Raw genomic sequence first — 24907 nt, 5'->3', positions numbered from 1 at the left:
CGTCACAAAAAATAACCAGCTCTCGCGACCGCGGCACACAATGTATGATTCGCGACACTCGGCCCGACACTCGCGCGTTACCAAGGTCGACCTTGAGGACACTTCGGGACGCGAACTACTGAGGCACGAATCTCTCTCTCTTCGAGGATTAAGCCCAAGACCGTCGGACGAATACGCACGGTTTCCTCAACGCGAATAAATACGCCGTTAATCCCGGATACGCGGTAGAGGCACAGACGCGTCACGATCGCACCACTTTGTACGAAACACTCCGTGCAAGGCGCAACCGAACCGCTTAAGCGCAGCGAACACGACTCCGAGCACGAACACCGGCGAGCCTGTCCGAAGATTCACGAAGTAGCACGAGCGCGTCCGAAGCGTGCGGCGCGCGACAACCCGATCTACGTAGCTGTAATCGAAAAATCGCAGCTTTATCGAACGTTTCGTTGATTGATATTTCTTTTTATTTATTATAATCTAAAAGTTTGCAAAATTTAACACCGTACGACAACTGTAAAAGTGTGTGTAAATATACAATTGAATACATCAATAGTAATTTCATTGAGTGTTATTAAATAATAATTATTTAATCTACAATCCGGATTAAGACACGTTTACAAATATTTGAACAAACACAAGCATGGAACTCGTATCAGATGTCGGTTAACGAAATGGGCATTTTCCTTTTTACGTTTGCAACTCAAATGTCACATCTGGAATATGGACCGTGTTAATGTCGAGATGAGAAAAAAGAAAAAAACAACTTCTCGCAAGAAGAACTGAATTATTAGATCACCAGTATAGCAATGATTCTGCGCAGAATGTATTGTTATTGATCGATATTTGTAAATTTATGATTTCAGCTTCCTTTAAAAACAAATATTAAACTCGTGTCAAAAATTAAGTGCAGCATCAAATATTTTAAAGCGATAAAGTATGACTGTGGAAAAAATTTTTGAATACTAACCGAAATAATTAAAAAGCTATTAAATAATATTGCAAGTAACAATTAATTAATGTTGAATAATACACAAGTGTTACGTGTCACAATTTTCAAGTTTTTATCAAATATATTCTCTTTTGTTGATGTAATAAATCCTGCATTTCCTGTGTACGCAATTTTCCTCCAATTTACTAAAATTAAAAATGAACGATAGTTTCCATCAAACCAGCAACTGATAAAGGATAAAAGAAAGGATACACGTATATCGGTTAGACAGATATTATCCTTATACGATGGGCATGTATTATTCCTGAATGCAAAACGTAAATCGAGCTAGATACGGAAACAACGGGGAGAATCCTCCCTGATTGGTGCACCAACTAATTGAATCGTGCCGGGTGGACTGCACACGTTCGATTTTGCGACATCGGATACCGCGTCGAACACCTTGTAATGCTGTAATGTTGTAACCGATATCGTGAGCTTTACGAGCCACGATCGCAACGGGATACCCTCGTTTGCCATAACGTGGGTGGTCAGATAGAGCGGTATCCGCTGTCACGCTTTTCAGGAATTGACATTAACACGCGGGATCTCCCTTCATAATGGCCACGGCAATGCTCTTCGATTAATTGAACATTGTAACTCGGTAATGTCGAGAGAGAGTTAATGGATCGAACGAATTCTCGTTTTTTTTTTTTTTTTTTTTTTTAAATCGTCGTAACATTATTGGCTAAACGTTAACGTAACATTGGCGGGTTTGAAATTTTAAAATCTCTATGGATTCACGCACGTGATTGACGCTGAGATAATTTTATTCATTTTGAAAAGCGAACGACATGACAAAAATGTTTTCCAGCTTTAAAACGTCGCGCAACGTGGGTGACATTTTTTCATAGTCTCGTAGATACTGTACGTCATCAAAAAAAAAAAAAAAAAAATTAAAAATAGAACGAAACATAATATTGCACGTCACGTATTTCGCGCTTCTCATTATGCGCGAGCGCGCACGTTAGGCGTTGCGTGTCGAATCGGCCTTGTCTCAGATCTCGAGGTCTCTCTCTCTCTCTCTCTCTCTCTCTCTCTCTCTCTCTCTCTCTCTCTCTCTCTCTCTCTCTCGAGCCCTGTGAAAAGAGCTCTCGATAAACCGGTGGTGGCATGCATCCTCCGACCTGCAAATCGGACTGCGGGAACGAGTGGTAAATGGCCGGGTCCAGCCCTATGTTCGGATCAAGTTCCGCAGGGGCGATTTCGCGGCGGCGGCGGCGGCTATACACTTCGTGACTCGGGATGCAGGATTCCTCTCCCTCTCCCCTCCGCTCCTACTTATTCGTCCTCGCGTCAGGTACACGACCCAGGTAAACCCTCCGGTCGATCGTCGTCCTCGTGTTTCATCGCATCGTGAACGCCGGCCGGCGCGTAAAACCGGTTCCTCGACATCGAGCGGGTGAATAGTATTCGAGCGGCCCCGTTTTCGCCGAATTGGCTTTGGAGGCCCGGCCCCAAATTTCTCCGGGTCCAGGCCCTTAAGAATTTTTGTTTCTCCGACCGGTTGGATTCCGACCGCCCGCGATTCGATCGCTCGTGATTCCGGAGCAGGCCTAGCGGCGGAGAACTCTCCGCCGATTTCTTCTCGAGAGGAGGCGATCCGGGTCCATTGTCCGGTCCATCATCCGGTTAGGAAAACGAGAACGGGGAGGAAAGGACTTAGGCGGTACCTGCGGCGATGGTCAGATCCGTAGTTCATCGATCTGTGAGCAACGTTTTAACGACCGCGCACGGTCCGGTTCGACCCCGATAGCTCTCTCTGTTATTTTCCGCTGCCGACAGGGAACTTCTCTTTCATGTGCGTATCTCGGGAAATGGGCTGGTTCGTTTTTTTTCTTTTTTTTTTTTTTTTTTTTTTTTTTTTTTACGACCGTTCGTTGTTCATATGTTACGAGCGGTCACGATCTTGTTTCCAGAAACTTTTCTTAGTGGTTACAAAGTTCCTTTGCAAAATTATTCAGTAGTATTATATTTGAACTTTAGGTAGAGAAACGTAAAAAAGATGCGAAATTTAAAACAATATATAATATATACTTTTTTTTCTTAAGTTTTATTATTTCCGTCATTAAAAGTTTATACTAAAATCGATACTAAAACATCGTAATTAATCAATCGTAAATCTTAATTATAGAATCTCGAAAAATAAAAAAATTTGTAATTTTTATTTAATTGGCTTAAAGTTAAAAATATTAACACTAATCTTCAAAAAGCACGTAAACAATATCAGTAATTTATCGTCTTGAAGAAGAGATTGATTATCCAAGAAGATAACGTAGCGGCCACGTATAAAGAGGACAAACATTAGAAAGATTCGCTCAATTTCGATGACGTAAGCAAATATATAGAGAGATGAGGGGAACGAGAAAGAAGCGCGATATATATATATATATACGCGATCCGATCTTAAGTGTCCCCAAGAAACTATCCGCCTTCTCTTTTGGTCCCGCTCAGATCAACCAGTCGAGTGGTAATTCTAGACCCCTAGTCCCTGGTCAGCGGACCGACATACCTCGTCAAGGTTAACTCACTCGTTTCGTCCTGAAATTCCATCTGCGAAGAAACACGTCGTGACGCGGATCGCGGAGATAGAAAGAGAGAGAAAGAGAGAGAGAGGGGGGGGGGGGAATCCATGCGAGGAAGCAGAAAGAGAACGATTTCTTCTTCCTCCTACGTCCTCGTGGAATTCTGGGTTAATGGCACCGCATTACGATCGCGTGACTTTACCATGAGATCCATGCGCGCGATCTAGATCGCAGTCGGAGAAGGAGAAGGAGGCAAGAGCAACGCGGAGAGATTTGAATCGATCTTGAATATAATACTGTGCACGAATAACCGTGTGTACGTGACACGGAGCGGATAGAGTTCAATCGATCGGACGATTTGGCGAGGAGGTAATTATGTTTTTCCGTGACACGTGTGTGGTTATATGTATCCGCGCGTGCGGCACGTGAGCCGTCGACTTTGCCGTAAATGAAGAACGAAGAGTCATGACTTTTCTGTTTGAGAGACGGATAATACTTTTCTATCCTAAAATAATTCGATTTAAAGTTTCTTCCTATTGTTAGAGAAGTTTAGAGAAGTTTTAAACTCTATAAAATATTATTGCGAATAAATAAAAGGAATGTCCTACTCCTCTATCTGCTTTCACTTTATCAATTTAAAAATAATTCTTTTTATCACAATTTATCAAATTACTTGTTTATCAATTTTCATTATCTTTTATAATTAATTTTATGTTACCTAATATAATTAAAAATCTACTCTGATACTGCTCAAGTGTTTAAGTAGCATCAATATTACATTCTGTGTATATATTTTCTCGGCATGAGTCACTGCACTCTCACTATTTACTAGTTATATCAGCAATTCAAGATTCAAGACAGTTAAATCGAGAAGAAAATAAACCATTACATCTGGCAAGCGCATTTAGACACACGTCACTAAATTAAGCCCGATTGCCATCTTTATGACCGTTAAATCCAGAGAATTGATTAGAGATTCGCGTGTCGCGAAATTTTATCGAAATTTCAGCAATTTGGACGTACATGTTTAGTGTCCGAATACTGGAATGGAAATTTACCGAACGGTTGACAAATCTCTCGCGTACTAATCAATAGCGACGTGAACATCCACATCGACGATGAGCGTCGAGAAGAGAGACGTCGAAAACGAGACGAGACGAGACGAGACGAGACATAGGATCGAGATGCAATGGGAACGAGGTCAACCTATGATTAATTTATCTATTTTTACGAAAAGCACATCGGCGATATGCTAGAATCGTATCGATCGCGATCGAGTTATTCTTATCATCGCACGCGAGATAAAACTTAGAATACATTAATTAACGAAAACGATTCGTCAGTAATTTCTATATCGAGAACGATCGAAATTAAGTTCGCTCTCCCCCAAGCGATGTACATCAATTCGTCTTAAATTTATTTAAATTGAATTTCCCGATATGCGGATAAATGTCGAGACGATTCTGACACGCGAGATTATATGGCTAAATTAATTCGAGAGCGCAATTAGTCTGCTATTCTCATCAAATAGACGCTCATATTTTCTGAAACAAAATACCGATTATTTCGTTATTAAATGCATTCTAACACGTATGAGAAATACGGGATGAGTAAATATCGCATTTAGGGATAAACCTATTTATCCCCTTAACACGTTTCTATGAACGTGTGTTTCTGCAGACATGTATTCCACTGTGCTTCGCGTCCGTGCTTACGCAAATCTCGAGATTATTACCCTCCTATTACAATCTCCTACATCCCTACAAGGAAGGACATTCGAGACACGCTGGACCCGATCATGTTTCTCGCACGTGTACGCCATATTACGAGGACATGTCCATGCTCCACCACTCATTCTGTGAATTGTCCAATGGGACATACGTCCAAATAATGAAAAGAAGATAAGAGTTTACTTTTCTCTAGAGAAAATGGCTCGTTCTTGCAAAGATTACATTATATCTTACATAATAAAACATTCCCTATGGCAATAACAATTTGGTTCAATTAATAAATTTGGTCCCAATAAAAATATGTTAATATTTTCTTTAGATATAATTTATATTACATGTATATCTCTCTGACAATATTCATATTTTATAAATTAACGTAATAACGTGATAATATACATTAATTATGTACAATATACGTAAAATGAGTAACTTAATTATTAATTAATTAGAAATTAATTCTTCCTGTTTAAATATCATATAAAAACATTAAAACTTTTAATTTTGAACATTATATAAATTTTTGAGATAATAAAAATTAAAAAAAAATTTTGTTACTTGTTGAAATAGGTTTCTTCAAGCCAGCTTTTCTAAAAATGCATAATCAGATTGATATTTATTTGTTGGAGATAACAAATTATCTTTTTTTATTTCTAAGATATATTTATTTATTTATTTATTTATTTATACTTATTCTGCATGTCAATGACATAAAGCATAAACTATGAATCTGACGAATCTGTGTTTCTCTCTTTTCCTTGTTTTTTGCGCAAAACAAGTATAATGAACACGAATATTACATCCGCGCATACGCTCTGTTCACGTTTGCGTTCAATCATTGCTAATTGTAAGTGAAAACCATCCCAAAGGCAATCTACTCGTGAAACAATATTAATTAATGCGCGACTATGATTTCAAAGAAATAAAAGTCTAAAATACATTTAAAAAATAAAATAAGAAAATTATACAGAAAACTAAATAGCGAATTTAAAGAAAATAAATATTATATATGAAATACTATTTTTTTTTCCCGTAATTCGTTAAAATATCTTAAATTTACAATGTTAACTTTATAAATTATTGTTTTCTTGCCGTTAAAAAATAACTTTTATCTTCCTAAACATAAATACAAAGAATGATGATAAAATGTATCGCATTAAACAATCCTTTATAAAAAATATTCTTACAGTTACTTTCACTTATTGAAAGTAGAGAAATGACTTTTTGTGCTCACAATATACACATGCCAAATTTTTTACATAATCTATATGCTGGGTCCAATAATTGGATCTATAATTAACTATTTGCCAACTTTTTTTTTCAGAAAGTAACAGGGTGAACGAAATGCATCTCGTTTCAAAGCCCATATTCGAATATATCGTCTACAAGTTCTACAACCACATTTTTTTCAGGTCTCCTTTTCTCTCCTTTTCTTCTCTTTCTCTTTCTTCTCTCTCTCTCTCTCTCTCTATCGAGTCGGGGAGGAAATAATTACGGCGCCTATTTAAAAACCGGTTTGACTCCGGTTCCTTTTCACCTTCTCTTCGTTCCTCACCAGCGCTCTTTGACGAGAACCGCCGTGCTAACGTGGAGAAATACCGAGAAGAAAGAAGCGGGGCGAATGAATAAGCTAAAGAATGAAAGAGGAAGGCTATGTATTGCGAGAAAGGGACAAGGAACGGCGGATAAAATCGCATAGGGTACAAAAGCCGATGGGGAGAAGGGGGAGATTGCAACCCAGAATGCCATTAACGAAGAAGAGAGGAGCGTCGTTTTTAAATACGACTTAACGGACCAAAGACGGAGCCCCATCAAGAAATCGCCTGTCTTGAGAAATTCTAGTTTTTCGCCGCGATTATTAGCGTCCTTAACGGTTCGATCGCTCACTCTGTCATCTTGTATCCATTCGACAATCCCTTCTTCGTTTGTCTCCATTCGTCTTCCAAGAGCAACGTCGACTTGAAAGCAGAAACGCGATAACCGTCGCGACGAGAGCGAGCTGAAAATTTCCGGATATTCGATATTCGAGAGCGAGATAGAGAAGCCGCCGGTGGTCTTTATTCCTTGATAACATCGGATGAGAATAATTTGCAGCTTTTTCATCTTCTATCGCGAAGGTTTTCGATTTGTTAGAAAATAGAATATGCGTTGAATTTTCCTCTTCAGGTTTTTCTTCCTCACGAGCGAACGAAGGCGAGACAGGCAGATAAGTAGGTGGGTAGATAGGTTTGACTTGCAAATCACTCCGCGTTCTTTCGTCTCGGTCTGCCTCTTTTCCGTCCTCGCCTACGTATGCGCGCGCGGAATGCAATTACCCTAATTGCCGGCACTCTAAGCATGTTGCGTAAGGGCGGTCGACCGGTTGGTCGTTATCGGTAACTACAAGTTACATCGTTAAGCCAGCGCGATATACGCGGTGTTCGGTAGTAATACAGACGCGTCGAGGATTCAAATAATTTGCCCTTGATAGACACGATCGAAAGGTCAATAGTTCTTGAACTAGAAACTTGAACTATAAATCGCAGAAAGCGAAGTCGATTAAAAGATGCAAAAGAGATGATAAGATCCTCCTTCGTTTACTTTCAAATAAAGTTTTAATAGAAATTTAACTTGGTATTTAGTTTTGCAAGATATTTAAGTAGCCTTTACTAAATTGTTATTTAACCTTACTTTGAATTCATTTAAAAAATTTAATTACGTTTTAAAATTAAAAGTTATAAATTTTCAAGTATTTTTCTATACGGAATTATTTAAAATACATTAATACATTAATATTATATACGGTGACGTATAAGTAAATAAAAAAATTTTTTTCAATTTTACATGAGCGAATTTTCATCACGAATAATATCAAATTATACTTTCTATCATTATGTTTAATGATATGAATCTAATAATATATATATATATATATATATATATATATATATATGTGTGTATTTAAAAACTATAAAACTAGCAAAGAGAACATTGAATATATATATCACCTTATGTGCGCAACTAGTTTTTTCAAGATATCTCGAAGTGTTTTAATTCATGACAAGATCGGATGTATGTGTTAGATTATGTATGTCGAGGTTAGATTGTATCTTATTCGAATGGGTTAATTCGTATCAGGAAAACGATTGATATGCACAAATTAGCATCGTCATGCGTAGATATTTACGCACGTGAGATAGGTAATCGAAATTACGTAGAGAAAACAACTGACTCGTACATAAATTACAAACGGAAAGAACTTTACAAAGCGCAAAGTTCACAAACTGCTCGCCAACGTTATCTACATCTGATTCCTGACCATTACAAAGTGTGTCAACAGAAATAGGGAGCTGCACACAGTTTCCAGGCCGTCTAAATTGAGTCGACACGGTCGTTTTCGTCGACATGCAGAATCATCACCGTGGGAGTTACTTAATACTCGAATTTTATATATATAGATGTAAGAAACGCCATTTTCTATCCCGAGAGTTTCGCACTTTCACGTTTTATATCAACAAAATCGTCGAGCGATGAGACTGCCCTCGTTCATTGGGAAAACTTCTCTGAGATGGCGAACTTTTGGCGAGTCAGTCTGAAAGAGCTCCTCTTCGCTTCGGTATTTCATTTTGTCGATTTTTTAAAAAATAGTTAAACTAAGTTATATATATATATATAATTTTCATTTTGAAACATCTTCATCATTTAATTAAAGCGTTAAAGTAACTATTCTTTTAAGGAAAATTTACGAATAAAAGTTTACTTACACGCCATTGTTTTTAAAAAATTTGAAAATAAATGTTTTGCATTCAATTAGTATTCATTCTGCAGTTTAAATTTATAATACTTAAATTTCTAAATAGATATCTTAAAAAAAAAAAAAAAAAAAAAAAAAAAAAAAACATTGAATAAGACTGTTGAAATTGGCGAGATCGAAGAGACGTCGTAACTCCTTCGAACGACCGCTTCGATCGTGCTGAGCACCAAGGTCGACGGTTCTCGTCTAGCTGCATATAGGGCGATAAAAACGAGCTGTTTATGAGTCGCTTGTTGAGAACTGCCGCGTACACATCTCGAGATCGAAGAAGAAGCTGGAGGCAAAAGGAAGACGAGTCGACATTAGGTGCAGACGTATTACGGACCTGATGGCGAGCTGCCACGCGGCATTTCACGAGACTCGTTTCCAAAACCCGTTTCCGTCTGTATTGTGGCCGGTCAGATTCTTACGTGGCATCATCAGCATCATGGTGCTTTCGCCGTGGGAAAAGCCCGCGATGCTGGAAACGGTAGTCTCGCGAGGGCGTTTAAATAGCCTTAACAAAGTAGATTACACGCTGTCGGCCGCGTGTTGAGACGCGCGCTCGATCGGTTTTAGCGCGTCCTTTTAACGTGACCTACTTCTTCGCGATCGCGCAGGACGACCATAAATATCAAACATACAATAATAGATTATCGTCGGGTATACGTACACTTTTTATTGAGTAAATATTTTTATTAGAAAGTGAAATGTATTTCTCTATGTAAAAACTTGATATGAAATGTCAGATAATTTTTGCGTTTTCTAACAATTCCGTTTCTACATTTTATTAATGTAGTTTGCAATATAAGTGACGTTCAAAGATGTATGAAAATCTTTTTTCTAATAGACTTCTTCGTGCCGTCTTGTTAAAGTAAGACATACCTTAAATTAATCATAAAATATAAATCAGTTTCATTTACGTCAATACAAAAAAAAAAAAAAAAAAAAAAGATGATATTTCAAAGCGCGCATCCATGAGATATAAAGCTATCTCGCGCCGTGCAACTATAAAAAATCTGACGGAAACATATGTGCAATGTAACGCATTGTGCGCTTTGAGATATCGATTGTGAACGGAATGCCGATGTGACAAGGAAGTCTGCGAAAGTATTTGCGATGAAAAGGAAAAACAGAAAGAAAGAGGGAAAAAAGAAATAATATCAAAGGCTACTACAACTAGATTGCTTTGGCTTACAAGAGCGACATTTCGCATTGCCAGCGCGTAGAGCTTAACCTGTACCTGTTACAAAACAGGTTCTTTTATGCATCAGTCCTACTCTTCATCTTTTGATCGTACGTATAAAAACGAAAATAATTCAAGTTTTTTTAAGAACGATGACCAAATGAACCGATGGATGCGTTTTGTAAACTCCCTGTCTTATGTCCACGTGAGAAACAGAAAAAGAGAAGAGAAGAGAGAAAGAGAGACAAATCTGCCCGGAACTGGCTTTACCAGTGCGAAATCTGGTTTGACAGTTTTTCTTTAAAACGAGTTTTAGAGAATCCAAGAGATACACATAGAATGGAACAAGACGAACAATATCGATCGATTGTCAGTGAAGAACGTAATGTTCTATGTAAAATAAATTTTTATTTCTTACATATTATTTTTTAAATGTCAAATGTTGCCTTTACATAATACCTTGTTTAATATATAGAGTCATAAAATCGATATATTGCCTTGCTATTGTTACGATGGATCAATAAATAGGTGTAGAAAGTAATAAAATGTCCACGGCTTCAAAAGAAACCGGTTCTTCCAAAAGAGTCGAGCGACCGCGCGAGTTATTATCGTAGCGATTATCGGCGAAGCGATTATTCTAAAAACGTTACATCACACGCGTTATACTTTCTAAAAATACACGGTGACCTTGAGTGGCCTTCCAACGCCTACCCTGATTTCCTACTTACGGAGCAAAGGATTTACGAGAATATTGCAGCCGTTGTAAAGAGGTTTTGACCAACACACGCAACGACGACGTGACGTTAGTCGGCCTTTACAATCATCTTTGTGGCGGACGGTATCTAACTCGTCTGCGACGATAACGCTCTCCAAGTGAGAGAAGTCAACTGCTCCGAGATAACAGATAGCTTCTGCGTGCGTGTTAGTGAGAGTCAACGTACTCGCGATAACTTGGCCGGTATGTGCCGCTTGGATAACGATAACACGATAACACTATGATTACGAGCCACATGTGTGTTGCGACCGCGATGCGATATAACACGATCATGATTACCCGCTAGAGCTGACCGAATTATAAGCGAGACTGCTCATCCCATCTATCCGAAAAAAAGATTTCTAATTTATTATAGACACCAGCGTAGGCGTGTGTATGTTTATAATCTGATATTATTTTAAGAAATTGATAATATTTTACATCTAAGAATAAAGTAATCAGATAAATTTTGAGATTTTTGTTGACTTTGTTATTATATCAAATCTGTTGATGGTTTCAATATATTCATTAAATAAATAATATTTTAATAGGTGGTTTTTATTGTATATATGTATAATGTTGAGATAAACATTTTTTATTATAATTAAAGGGATTAATTTTGTGACATAAAATTGCGTCAAATCTTTCGCCCCGCGATTGAGATACTTCTATTTAAAAAATGAAAAATTTATACTTATACACTTCTTTCTCGCGACCTGATAACATGAGTTTGTCTGCGCAATAATAAATATATTTACTCGCGTGTACGCGATATGTTTGTGGCAACGGAAAAGTCTTTATTTCGCAACGAGATCGTGGGTCGCGTGTTACCCGGAAACAACGAACTTCATTCTCGTCGCTCGTCGATTAATGATAACCCCGAGTATACGCTGATATAAAAAGAAGAATAGTGAGGTTATCGTGGCGAGGTCATCGTACACAGCAAGTTTGTCGAAGCGATGAAAGTTTATTATTGAAAAACAAAAAAAAAAAAAAAAAAAAAAAAAAAAGAGAACGAAATATATTATATTTTCAGTTACGTCAAGAAATCAACGATGCAGCCACACGATGCCAATATATTCCAAATATTTTGGAAAAAAAAAAAGAAAAAATAAAATATAAAACTAGATGTAAAACTAGATAAAAAAAACGAAATATTGCACGCTAAAAAAAAATTTTAGAGACATACGTAAAGTACTACATATTTTTCTCTTATTTTACATTCTACTCGACTATTCAGTTTTAAAAATAAAAATATATATACGATGTTAAAATTCAGAATAGCAGGATTATTTACGATACAATAAGATAATATATATATATATCATTTTTTGTTTTATAACAGTGGACAATTATTAATTATTCTAATTTGAACTCGAAAGATACGGTTATTCCATAGATACGACGAGACTTTTGTCACATTCTCGAAATATTTCCGCAACTGTTTCTGCAATATGGAAAATTCAGAAGTTCAACAAAATCGTGGATAGTTAAACAGAAACAAATGTGGCTCCATAAATAATACAACCACGCGTTTACAACAGACGCGTGTTTAGCGTTTTCTAAAGCACGTTATTTATAGAAGAGACCGCGATATTTGCATGTTTAACCTGTTCTTCCTTTATAATTTCTCGTCGACGAGCTGGGAAACAAACAAGAAAGCACTTGAATTATACTGCAGTTAAATATCTTGGTAATTTATATACTGTCAACGTAAATTCTTCCACACTTGGAAACAGTTAAACTTATTTTAATCTGTACTGTAAAGATATATATTTAAAGTATTTTTCATTTCGAAAAAAGAAAAAAAAAAAGAAAAAAAAAACTTTGTTAAACTTTGTAGCAAAAACTTGCCTTTAATTATATTGATAAACCAAAGGCTGCGAGTCTTGACATTTTCGAGAAGGAAAAATCGACTTGGTATTGATCAATAAATAGCATCGTCAGTACAAAAAGAGCTGATATTTACCATAGTTCCGCTATAACTGCGTTTGCGTGTCGCGAGCGATGGACGAGAAAAACTGCTGGCAATAAAATGCAATGTAACAACGCAAGAAAAATAACGGAACGAGTACCGGGAACGGCAAGAAAAAATGGACGCAACGAAAGCGAAATAAATGCATTTGGGGAAAAATAACAGCAGTTTGTGGCATCACGTGAACCGCCACAAATATGAGAAAAACCGTAGCATAAGCGCGACCGCTAGATGAGAGAAACGACTTATGTACGCATATGCAAGTATGCGTTTGTTGAAGGAACGTGCATTTACCGCCTAATCGCGCGATGAATCAAGCAGATAGCGGTGGGCGAGCCGGAGAGCGAGCACAATTATTTCCAAGGAAATTAATTTATCGCCACGCGAGAGAAAAAGAAACGTGAGTATCGCGGGATTTTACGCGAGCGCGCGTTTTTAGCAAAGCTCTTATCTCGCGACATCTCGGTTTAAAAGCTTGGCGCTCGCAAATTCATTCGTCTTGTTTTATAAATAAGCGCCGTTTATTACCGTCTATCGTCGATATACACAAAGGTTATCGTCGCTCGCTCCTCGACATAGCTGGACTTTGATTGTGTCATAATTTCTATGTTCACGACGAAAAGTTCTCTCACTGCACTGTAAATTGAGAATATCTTCTCTCAATGGCGCCGTATAAACTCTACTTGATAAATCGAGTCAGAGATAAAATAAGAAAATAATGTGTGTTGCAAGGACCGTTCTAAGAAATTGTGCTAAACAAAATAACAAGATCATTTCCTTCATTTTGCCAGATTTATAATCAAATAATTAAATTGCTCACGTCGTGTATATATTCGAGTGTTGTAGTACCTTTGAAAAAACAGATATTGAATTTATAATAAAGCATAAAGCTGCCGTGAACATGCAGACTTACCGTGGTGACGTACCACCGAGTGAGGGACGGGAGGCAATAAACACGCTGCATATTTACCTGAAACAAAAGACCATCGTTAATAGCGTGGCATGTTGGTGGGCGCGACAAACGTCGCACTGAATAGTCCGACAAACGCGCGCACCCGCTCGTAATGACTTAGGGTGGCTAGTTGGGAACAAAGGCGTCGGTATCGCTAACGGCACGCCTGTAAAATTATACGTAAACGCGCCGCTTAGACATCCGATTAATAACGCATCTCGTCCCCGCATCTGAACTCTACGCGGTCGGCTGTAATCAATGACGTAACGCGACGACCGTGACAGCGATCCAGTCAATTATTCGGCTTAGAAATTATTAATCTCTTTAAAAGTTAAATTTTAACGAGAAAAAAATTAGTTACACACATATTTAAGAAATAATAATCCTTAAAAAAATTATATTATAAAAATATATAAGTAAATAGTAAAGAGGCAATAGGAGCGAGGAGATGTGAATATAAAATTCTAAGTTTTTTATATATAGATGATATGTCGCAATTGTATTGACATTAAGTACATTAGTAACATTCTATAGAATGACGGAAATTACAATAAAGATTTGAACGTTTCGATTCATGTTTTGAATCCTCTTCAGCATAATATATAAATTAAATAAATGAATTATAAATTGTCAAAGTATGCCGGCGAAAAAATGCGTACCTCTTACTCTTCATACTTTGACAATTTATAATTCATTTATTTAATTTATATATATTATGCTGAAGAGGATTCAAAACATGAATCGAAACGTTCAAATCTTTATTGTAATTTCTATCATTCTATAGAATGTTACTAATGTACTTAATGTCAATACAATGGCGACATATCATCTATATATAAAAAACTTACAATTTTATATTCACATCTCCTCGCTCCTATTGCCTCTTTATTATTTACTTATTTATTAATCGGAGCTCTTTATTAAATTTTATTATAAAAATATATTTAAGTTGAAAAATAAATAGAAGAAAACGCGCAAAATATGATACAAAACACCTTGTATACATTTCTATATTTCGAAGCCACCAATATTTTCGTCATTTTCTCAGAACATAAAAAAGATGGAGATCATTAAAGGTGTGGTGTGTCCACGGATACGAAAACGTATCGCCAGGTGCGTTTTTTAAAAGCAGCGGCCAACCATTTACGAGTGTAACCGGTGTCCCGATTTTTTTCTTCGCTTCGCAAGGCCTTGGAGAATCGGTTTGACGACAAACGTGCACGTTTAACGTCTCAAAGCAAATTCGTCTTCCTCTTAATTTCTCTCCTCGGCGCATAGTCGTTCGAGTATAAGCGACGCGTGGATTAATTTATAAACAGAGTATGGTTGGCGAAGGTATGGCGCTCCAGATGTTTACGCACCTGTCAGCCCTTTCTGTTTACACACGGATACACTATTTTTAAACTCCCATCCATCGTCGAAATCTAGGGCAACTTGCACGTAAATCTACAGATGCATCAAATATCGTACATTGAATATGAACTCAAAGTTTCTTTTACATTATCAAGTAATAACGATATTCCGATTTTAGTTTTATAATAAGAAATAATTATAAAGTAACTATATGGTTTTATTTATAAAACATCACTTTATCGTAAAGATAATTCTATTTTTATATCTTGTTAAAAATGCACTCATCAAATATTTGCATACGCTTTCGAGCGTATATTTATAATCTTGTGGGTCTAGTTCGTAATTTATTTCTCCAGTTTTTTTTTTATGACTTACATCGTGAGTTGATGACGAAGTCGCGGTTATTAATATAAACGCAACTTCTTGCCATAGCTGTTTGTTGACCTCGACGTTGCGACGAGTCATTAATTTATCGTAGTCACCGTCGGGAATACTTTGCGAAGAGTATTCTCGCTCGTTACACAACGACCGCGAATTACGTCAGAGTCACGACTGATTCGACTCCGATGAATTGTACAAATATTTACGGAAACCATTTAAATTTCAGTAAAATGCTGCCGGCCTTGACTATGTTTTCTCATTAGACCGATTTTTCATGCAATAGTGATGGTTTGCAAATTTCGAAGTACATTATCATTGATAAGATTTTTTTTTCTAACCGTAAAAACTTTTAAAAATAGACTGATTAATTGGAAATGCATTATTCGTCATTTTAGTGATTGACGTAAAAACCTTACTATTTAGATAAATTTTTAATAATGTTTGACGTCACGATTAAATCTCTTTCTATTCATCATTAATCCATCATTAATTCCGAAATAAAAGGAAAATGCAAATGTGTATACATTTCTGGAAATATTTTTTTATGCGTGTATAATAAAGAATACATAAAATAAAATGTACAATTTTACTTATGTGTCCACTACAATCATATAAAAAATTGAATTTTTCATATAAATTAACATGTTAAATTAAATCTAAATATACACAAGTGCACTCATGCATTTTTTCTGCTCTCTCTCTCTCTCTCTCTCTCTCTCTCTCTCTCTCTCTCTCTCTCTCTCTCTCTCTCTCTCTCTGCATCTATTATTTTAATTTTTATTAAATAACTGTTTAATATAATGATAAAATTCATTCTTCAACTATAACAGACTAATAAAGAAATCGTAGTAAAATATTTTTTTGCTGAAACTAAAAGAAAGTGACTAGAAAATTGTAACAAGTGATCAATCAATCGATCGAATACGATTCTACGTAACAAAGGCGGCAAGATCGTCTCGTGTGCACAACTCTTTGTGTAGCTTCTCTGCTTTTGCCGGGAACAGCGATAGATGGACGTGTTTAATGGTCATCGATGCTCAATATACGCGAAGTCTGCTCTCCTATTGCAATCCTCTTCGTCCCCGATCTCTCTCCATCTCTCTCTCTCTCTGCCGTCTCTCTTCCGAGGCTACCTGCCTCGTTTACCCGTTCAACACATCATTATCGAACCGGTTGCTGCACTTTGCCGTTTGCTGCAGCTGGCAATATCGTGCTCTCTCACGCTCTCCCTCGACGTGTCTCTCATTCAACGCGAGGATCGATCGATCTTCGTGACTCGATCGTCGAGACATACTCGCCGAGCGCGCAGGCTCGATCGAGCGGATTATCTCAAAGCTGGTGCAAGCTCCTCCAGTTGCGGCTAGGCAACTGGAAAGAGCACGGCAAGGTCATTAAATCAGCAACGCGCTATGTAATCGTCGAGGAATTGATTAGGGAAATTGCGCAAGTTTATGGTATACATCGCACGAAAGTTGACTTAGATTGAGGCTGGATAAAAACTTAATTAAATTAATTATCCCGATATTGATTTCACTTTTCAACACATGACTCACAATCAGAGAGGAACACTTGCTTATATTATAAAATGAGTGAAGCGACAGTACTCGAGTAAAATTGTCTTGCGAAAGAAACAGATGCGAGAAGAGATTATTAGTAAAATGCGTATCAATTCGTGCAAATCAAATTTTTTAAGAGAACATCAGAACTAAAGAAATATTTCTTCTCCGGCTTTTTATTTTCTCAATACTTTCTCATCCCAGTCCTACTGGAAATAAATACTCCTCCAACATATTACTGTGGCATTCGGAGCGATAAGAAATAAAAAAAGTCGCAAAAATCACGCGCGCGATCCACACTAGATCGTTGTGAAGAAAGAAGACATTTCCAACCCGAACGAGTATGTAATCCCGGCGGAAGCACATAAATCAATCGTTTTTATCCGATCCGATGGCATAGTTTGGGAAGTGGTTTCTCGATAACTATTAGGAAACGTACCGAAAGGAGAGACAAAAACTCGTAAATGTAATGACGATTGCAGCCACCGAGAATACATTCTCAAGTAAGAGGGTGATTCCTTCGGGGGAGTCGTCTTCGGTGTTCCACTTTCGCGAAGGGAATTACTAGTCAAAGAAGAGTAGAAGAAGAGAGCAAAACGTCTCGACGTCTTGACCGACATATCACGCGCCCGCGCGAGAGAAAAAGGAAGCGGGTTAAGTCGCGCGTCGATTGACAAATGTTTGCGAAGCGTGCTCGGCGAGCGCTCGCGGAGATTCTCTCCGGCACTTTTACCTTTTTATCGATAATACCGCACGTTTGTTTCGATTCGATTGGAATCCTCGCCTTTTACATGATGTTCCATAAAGACGTTCGAGTCTCGGAAAACGACACGCCGCTTCTTATGCACGTTTCGCTAAAGCAACTCAAGATTTGTCGTCGTACAAAGGTACTTTCCACTCTCTGATTCCTTTTTTTTCGAAAGTTTCTTCTTCGTGAGCGAGATATCGTCCATAATAATATGCCATTTCTCGAGTATAAATCGAATGGCGCGTGAGAAGGTGTAGCAAAGATTTTCGACGCAATTTCAAACGCGATAAAAAATATATTAAAAATTCACAATAATAAAAGACAAAAAGATTGCGGAAAAAAAAAAAAAAAGAAAAAAAATTAGTTATTTAAATGTTGTCGGTAATATAATTTGTAACTTATTCCCTGCAATTTATATTCTGTATCTGTTGAAGTATTCAATTCTGCAACATCAAGTGGAATAAATATACATTATTTAAAAATATCGAAATTGACACGTGTGAACATTAAAATATCAAGATATTTGCGCTCTTCAAATTACAATATTATAATATATCTTTCTTCACTCATCAATTATTTCTGGCACAAGTAATTTTTTACCCTTGATAAGTGTCTATAGACGACAAGTATTATTCGATCGTTAAAATCCAGCGATCGCAACATTTTGTCTTTTTTATTTTTCTCCGAAGACTGATCTAATAAAGATAGATGAAGCACGTATTTCATCTCGCGCGGACTGACGTCCAACGAGACGTGGTACAAGATAATTCATCTCGAACAGCAAACAGTGTGTAACGGATGAAGGGTACGAGAATAACATAAGCCGCGCTAAGCGCTCGAGAAAGGATGAGCACGAAGGAAAAGCACCGAGACACATGCACGACGCACGTCGCGTATTAGCGACAAGTCGGCTGGCTCTCCTCCGACTGCCTGTTTCACGTTACTCCACGCGGGATCTGGTTTCGATTTTATTGCTCCCGCATCGCGCAGGCAATATTTCGTCTTTTACGATCTCTCCGTCGCCGTCCTTCTTGAATTTAGCTGTTGCGTACAGCGGCCTTCGTGAACCGAGATAAAAAGTAGGTGTCCGCAAAAATCTGAGACCGTGCGCCACCCAAGCATTTTCTGTAATATTCCCGCAAAGAACGACGTACCTCGAGAGAATCTAATATTTCTCTCATTTTTTCTACCGCATAGTTTTACAATGTAGAAAAAATTTTCATAAATAACAACAATAATATACTAACTAAATTATATTCGAAAGTTATATTAAATTATACACACGTATATGAGATGCAATCCAACAAAGTTATAATTGTAAAAATTCTCCAAATTTCTCAAATGAAAAGTTTTCCCATAGATAAATCTCTTTCTCAAAACTATCATGTACAATTTTTAAAATTTTAAACTTTATGAACATTTAAGTTTAGAGGAAAAAAAAAAAAAAAATCTAACAAGCAACTATCAACCTGGCGAATAAGAGCCATACGCAGATGTTAATGCGTAAATTTCTTAGAAATTTTTAATTTTATCCGCGATTTTATTCCCGATTCAGCGACTTTGCCCCGTTATTTTTCTCGCCTATATCCCTTTAGGGAAGGTAAAGAGGGGGTATAAAATCCTCAAAAATGAGAATCTATTTCTTGGTAAATACACCAAGTAAAATATGCGCCCTGGGCACGTTTCAATTTTCGTTAATTTTCGTTATTAAGAGCCTTATATTCGAAATAATAAAATCTAAGTTTTCTTTAATTTCTCTAATAAGCTTCGTTTCAATTCACTTTATATTAACAAAACATGTTGAGCTTTACTTTGACATATTCGAATCGACGGCGACGCGACGGCACATCAAGTAATAAACTTAAGAAAACGACTCGTTCGAGAGTAATGTGAGAAAATTTCATTCGAGTTTGTGGGTTCTCGTCAGCGCAGAGAGATCGATCCTACCGTTCGGATAGAATCGACAAAACGAGCGAGAATCGAAGCGGCAAGATTGTTTTTCACAAACCGTGCGAGCGGCGCGAATTGGTCGTCCCCGCGATTGTCGGCAACTCGATTACTCGATTCGCGCGTAATAGAAGAGGGACGAATCTAAATCCGATTTACCGGCGAATAAGTCGATTCGCCGCAGAATTTCGTAGTATTCGATCGAGGAACGAAGGGTCCAGATTGGCGGTCGACCGCGAACGGTGAACCGGCGCAGCTTCGATAATTTGGCGTTTACGCCGTAATTTCGCTCACGGAAGCCGTCGAACAAAGTGAATCGCGAATTCCAGGCAGGCAAAGAGAGAGAGAGAGAAAGAGAGAGAGAAAGAGAGTTTCTCATATGCTCGAGAAACACCCCTCTCCAACACGAGAGCGCATCTTCCTGGGATACACACGTCACGGTAGCTAGGTAAATGGGAAAGGGGAAGGGTGAGTGAGAAGGGACGAACTAAGGGTGTTCGGGAAAGTTTCCCTGAACTGACGAGCGAAATTAACTAACACGTAGGGAACGATGAGGGGTCGGATAGTTTCAGTTTTTCATTTGCGAAACAGTTTGCTGACTGCTCAACTCGCCCTCCTCTTATGTATTTCCTTGTAACCGAGATGAGAGTATCTCGAGCGCCAGCTCAGTTTAGTTCAACGGTAGTTTGTTCGCGTTAACTCTGCGATGCGCGATCCAATTTTCAGGCTGACCTAAAAGTTCCGCGTGAGAAAATTACGCGACGTAATTCAATGTGTCTCTAAAATAATTTTCTCCCCGATAAACGTCGACGACTATTCAACTGTTAAAATACCATTGAAGATAAGTTATTAATAATGCGCTAAGCTCTTCCACTAATTCCAAGTCCGATAAATTAATTCACAGAAAGAAAAGTGATACGGTAAAAATATATATGATAATATGGAATTAGTAAAATAACTTTACAAGAAGAACGCTAATTATACAATGTAAAGAATGATGTAAAAAAAATTAATAAATTTTAAACCATCACATATTTCGCAATCAAACGATTTCAATTAACTTCACGCAGCTAATCTAATTAATATAATTACAAAGAACGTTAATGTTTACGATTGTATGAAAATTACTGATTATCTAGAACAACAGGGAAACAACTTTGAGGAAGCGGAAAAGCAAATTTCACGTAAAGTATTTACACGACGGATAGATGTGGGAGACGCGGGGCCCGTCACGTCGGGGTATTTGCGAGGTCGCCGGCAACCCCTTTGATAAACACAGAGCACCCATCCATCCTGAATGAGCGCGTCCTCCACCATCCCCTTCTGTTTCGAGACCCCGCACGCTTACCCTTCTTCGCTACCCCTCGGTATCCAGGCTCTCGTGTGCGCCAGTTACAATGCCGTGGAACAGGGGCGCGGGAGAGAGAGGTAAACGGAGAGGGGTGGGGGGACTGGGGTTGTTTCGAGACGGCGGTATCGACCGCTCTCCAACCCCGCGGCGACCTTAAAGGGGAAGCGTCGTAAACGCGGGTGCGGCGCCTTTAACAAATCCCAGGACAGTCCTATTTGTCAGAAAGGCAAAGGAAGGGAACTTTTTAATACTATTTTTACTATCGAACGTGCATATGACATGCATTCTTCCGGAACGGATATTTTTAAATTGCATAGTTTTTACTTTTAAGCGTTACGTCCCGTTTTTCTAGTTAGACCGTACATTATATTTATTCTCCAACGTTCAAAAAAATTTAAAAACCTTTATTCAGAAAAATCTCTGTATTTATATATTTTCCAATAAAAAGTGACAAAACGCGATTCGTTTCTTTTATCGCTGGCAAAAAACGCAAAATTGCAATTTCTTTCGAAAAGAATCGCATCGATGAGACTTTAAGTAATGCGAGTCAACCTGTCTTTTTTTCCTTTTTCTTTTTTTTTTTTTTTTTTTTTTTTACTGTATTGTCGCATCTATTATTGGCTGAGCTACTGCTACTGCTGCCATCGCTTCCTCGAAAACGCGGACAAATAAATTAGCGCGTGAAACGACGTTGGAATGACGCGCCGGCATCCCCGGAAATGTGATTTCTACGTGACGGTTGATGGACGGGCTGATATTTCGAGCGCCGTAAATAATTCGAGGAGTCCGCCGCGATCCTCGAGCGCGCGGTAATTTAATACGAGAGAAGAGCGCGATCTCGTTCGGAGATTTATTATTGCTGATTGATGGCTTGTATCATGCGCGGCATCGATTAGTGGCCGGATATAATTGTCCGGACACAGCGCGAGAGAGAGAGAGAGATAGATCGAATGGTTGAGACGCGAGTAATAATTCATGGGACGTGGACAGAACACACACATACACACACTGATAAACGGAATGTTTATCATGTTCCGTTGGCCCCTTTTGAGCAATTCGAGCATAGTGTGCGCATGTATATTAATTAAGTGAAATGGATAAATAATATGGAATAATCACATCATGGAGGAAAAAGTAAATTCAAATTTTTCAACATTTTCGATTATTATCGACGGCTCTTTAATTAAGATTTCTTTTTGAGTCGGTTTTGATTTTTTTCTGCATTTATCATCACATCAAAGTGGTGATTTATCGTTTCGTTGACTTCTATTTATTCAGCGCGTACCTAATTAACATCGTGATTCGTCCTTCGTGCGAGCCAAAATCTACGGTTAGTAACAATGTATAATGACAATGCGTGGCAAATAATACACACACACGCACACACGCAGCCGTCGGTGTCGCGCAAATCACAATATAACTATTGTGGCCGACTGGAACAAAACGGAACTCGAACGGTGTCTTATTTAATTTTGACAACGACGGAGAGCGGGTTGTTTGTCGTCGGGCGTACACACAGAATTATTTCGGACGAGACCAAGTCGGAGAGCGCGGAAATTAATTAATTAATTCTACAGAGCACTTTGACGCGCGTGTGTTTACGGCAATGCCGAAGGAGAGCGAGTCGCGTACCGTAATCCCGCCGCAAAGTTGACGGAAATCCATCGCATATCACGGGACAGCACGACGATTGTGCTCTCGTTTACCGTTGCCGGCCGCGTCGCGAGATGTCCGCGGTAGAAATGAGAACGTGTAATTCCGTATCACGTAACGCAAACAGACGGTCGCTTGTTACCGAGAGATATATACACAGGTACCGTCCCGTTAAATACGGCCGACACAACGCGACCGAGTAATTACGGTCTCTGGTTTACACTCGGTGTGTTTCTCCTGTAATGAAACGAAATATGTACTAGCGGCGACAACGTTAGCGTGTGTTGCGCGCAGACGAACGAGCTTCGAAGCGGAAAGTTTTTGAGCGGCGCGAAACTTTCGCGGAAGAGAGCGCGTCTGGGAACTTGGCGCGCGTCTGCCGGACCAAGTTAAAATCGATGAGGATTAGATAAAGGAGAAACTCCGCGCGCGAAACAACCACGCAAAATGATGTACACAATATATCCTTTAAAATTTTACGGTGCAGTTACGAAGCTTTCGAAAACTTTATTCAGCGCTTCCCGAGAGAAAATGGATATATAAGATCATATTTGGCCATATGTAATTATATAATAATTCGCACAATTTTATATGCGCATATAGAAGTCCATTTTTTATTTTCGGTTATTCTTAATCGGAATCAGATTTTTCCCTTTTTTTTTTTTTTTTTTTTTTTCCTTCGATATTAAATCAAGAAAATTAATTTTTGATGGTTAAATAATTCATTTGCTTCAATGCTTAAAAAAAAAAAAAAAAAAAAAAAAACTTGACATATTCCATAAGAGTTATATTCAGATTAAAATAGTATCAGAGTTTTCTTATTCTTTCCAATGTAAAAACGATGGAAATTAAATCCGCAAAATAGCACACTAATTCATTAATTACACTTTGCAGAAAGATAATAAAGTATTTTTGCACGCAACTCTATCATCCTTTATTGATGATATCGAGATCATTTATAATAGATCACGTGTTTTTCCTATATAAATAGTAATCTAATTTATGTAATTTTTAAAACTCGAGTGTAAAACAAACACAATGATGTCATCAATAACTCACGTCAGCGTCGAAAGATAGACTCGTGCCGTTTTTTTATTTCACAGCTTGTCGGAACCTATATTTTCTGCTGTTTATGACCGAGGAAAAGAACAAATACTCGTCCATCCATGCCATGACATTTCCGCGAGTTTTCTCTTATCGCGTGTGAAATCGATTTATTCGTCGCGAAAGAATGACCACCGCTGTTCCTCGTCTCGCAGACAATCAGTTACAATAGGCTGACTCACGCTAATCCAGGCAATTAGAATAGCCTTTTGCGTACGCGAGTGAATCTGTGTATGTCTGTGTATGTGTATGTGTGTGTGTGTGTGTGTGTGTGTGTGTGTGTGTGTGAAAACGAGAAAAGAGGAGAGAAGCCGTCCTCCTACTTGTATCAACAACTATCGTTCTCTCTTGATATCTTATCTAAGATAATTATTAACTCTATCTGGGTGTTGTCTTTTAAATAATAATAAAATATAAATAAAGCTGCGATATGTAAAACAAATATCGCGCTCTGGTAATTTCCAAGATTCTAGAAAGAACGCACGATAATACAGGAAGCAATTCTCTAGCCATGACGAGGTCTAACACGGAAGGAGCGACGCAATAAGGACGTTTCATAGCGAAATATCTCGGGCGTAGTATTGTATATAAAGAGTTGAATTACTGACGATTTGTAATTCAGAATCTCGACGAGAGGGAAAAGAAGCGGTGATTATAAACGTATGAGTACAGAAATGTATGTACATATACATTAAAAAAAAAACGAGGGAGAAAGAAGAGAAATAGAAATTCAAAGGAAAGGTAAATCGTGAACGTGGGACGTGCGTTGAAGGCGGCATAAAACCATGTAACGAATGCGAAATTACCGCAAGAACAATGCGCTTTGTAAAATTAAATTAATTACCTGTTATTTATATTATTAGGTTTACTTTATTGAGAAGGTAAAATTTAAAAGAGGGAGAGAGAAAGAGAGAAAAAAACATACGTGGAAGCTT

At 38.0% G+C, this 24907-nt stretch overlaps 1 protein-coding gene across 6 annotated transcripts in view; it reads right to left on the bottom strand.

Annotated features, from left to right (window-relative positions):
* Kdm3 (Lysine demethylase 3) overlaps positions 1-24907 on the bottom strand; it is a 278486-nt gene that overhangs the window by 142313 nt on the left and 111266 nt on the right. For 3 of the 6 annotated variants that reach the window (XM_072903705.1, XM_072903707.1, XM_072903706.1), the window contains exon 8: positions 13841-13897. The exons of 2 other annotated variants lie outside the window; for them this stretch is intronic. In XM_072903705.1, the coding sequence (XP_072759806.1) occupies positions 13841-13897 (57 nt within the window). Of the gene's footprint in view, positions 1-13840; positions 13898-15607; positions 15678-24907 lie in introns of those variants that run through there. One more of the 6 variants, XM_072903710.1, reaches the window with a different exon arrangement.

This window comes from Anoplolepis gracilipes, chromosome 12 (genome assembly GCF_047496725.1).
Source record: "Anoplolepis gracilipes chromosome 12, ASM4749672v1, whole genome shotgun sequence".
NCBI classification, from domain to species: Eukaryota; Metazoa; Arthropoda; class Insecta; order Hymenoptera; family Formicidae; genus Anoplolepis; species Anoplolepis gracilipes.
Note: the sequence above shows the minus strand (reverse complement) of the source record. Positions and strands in the feature narration are given on the sequence as shown.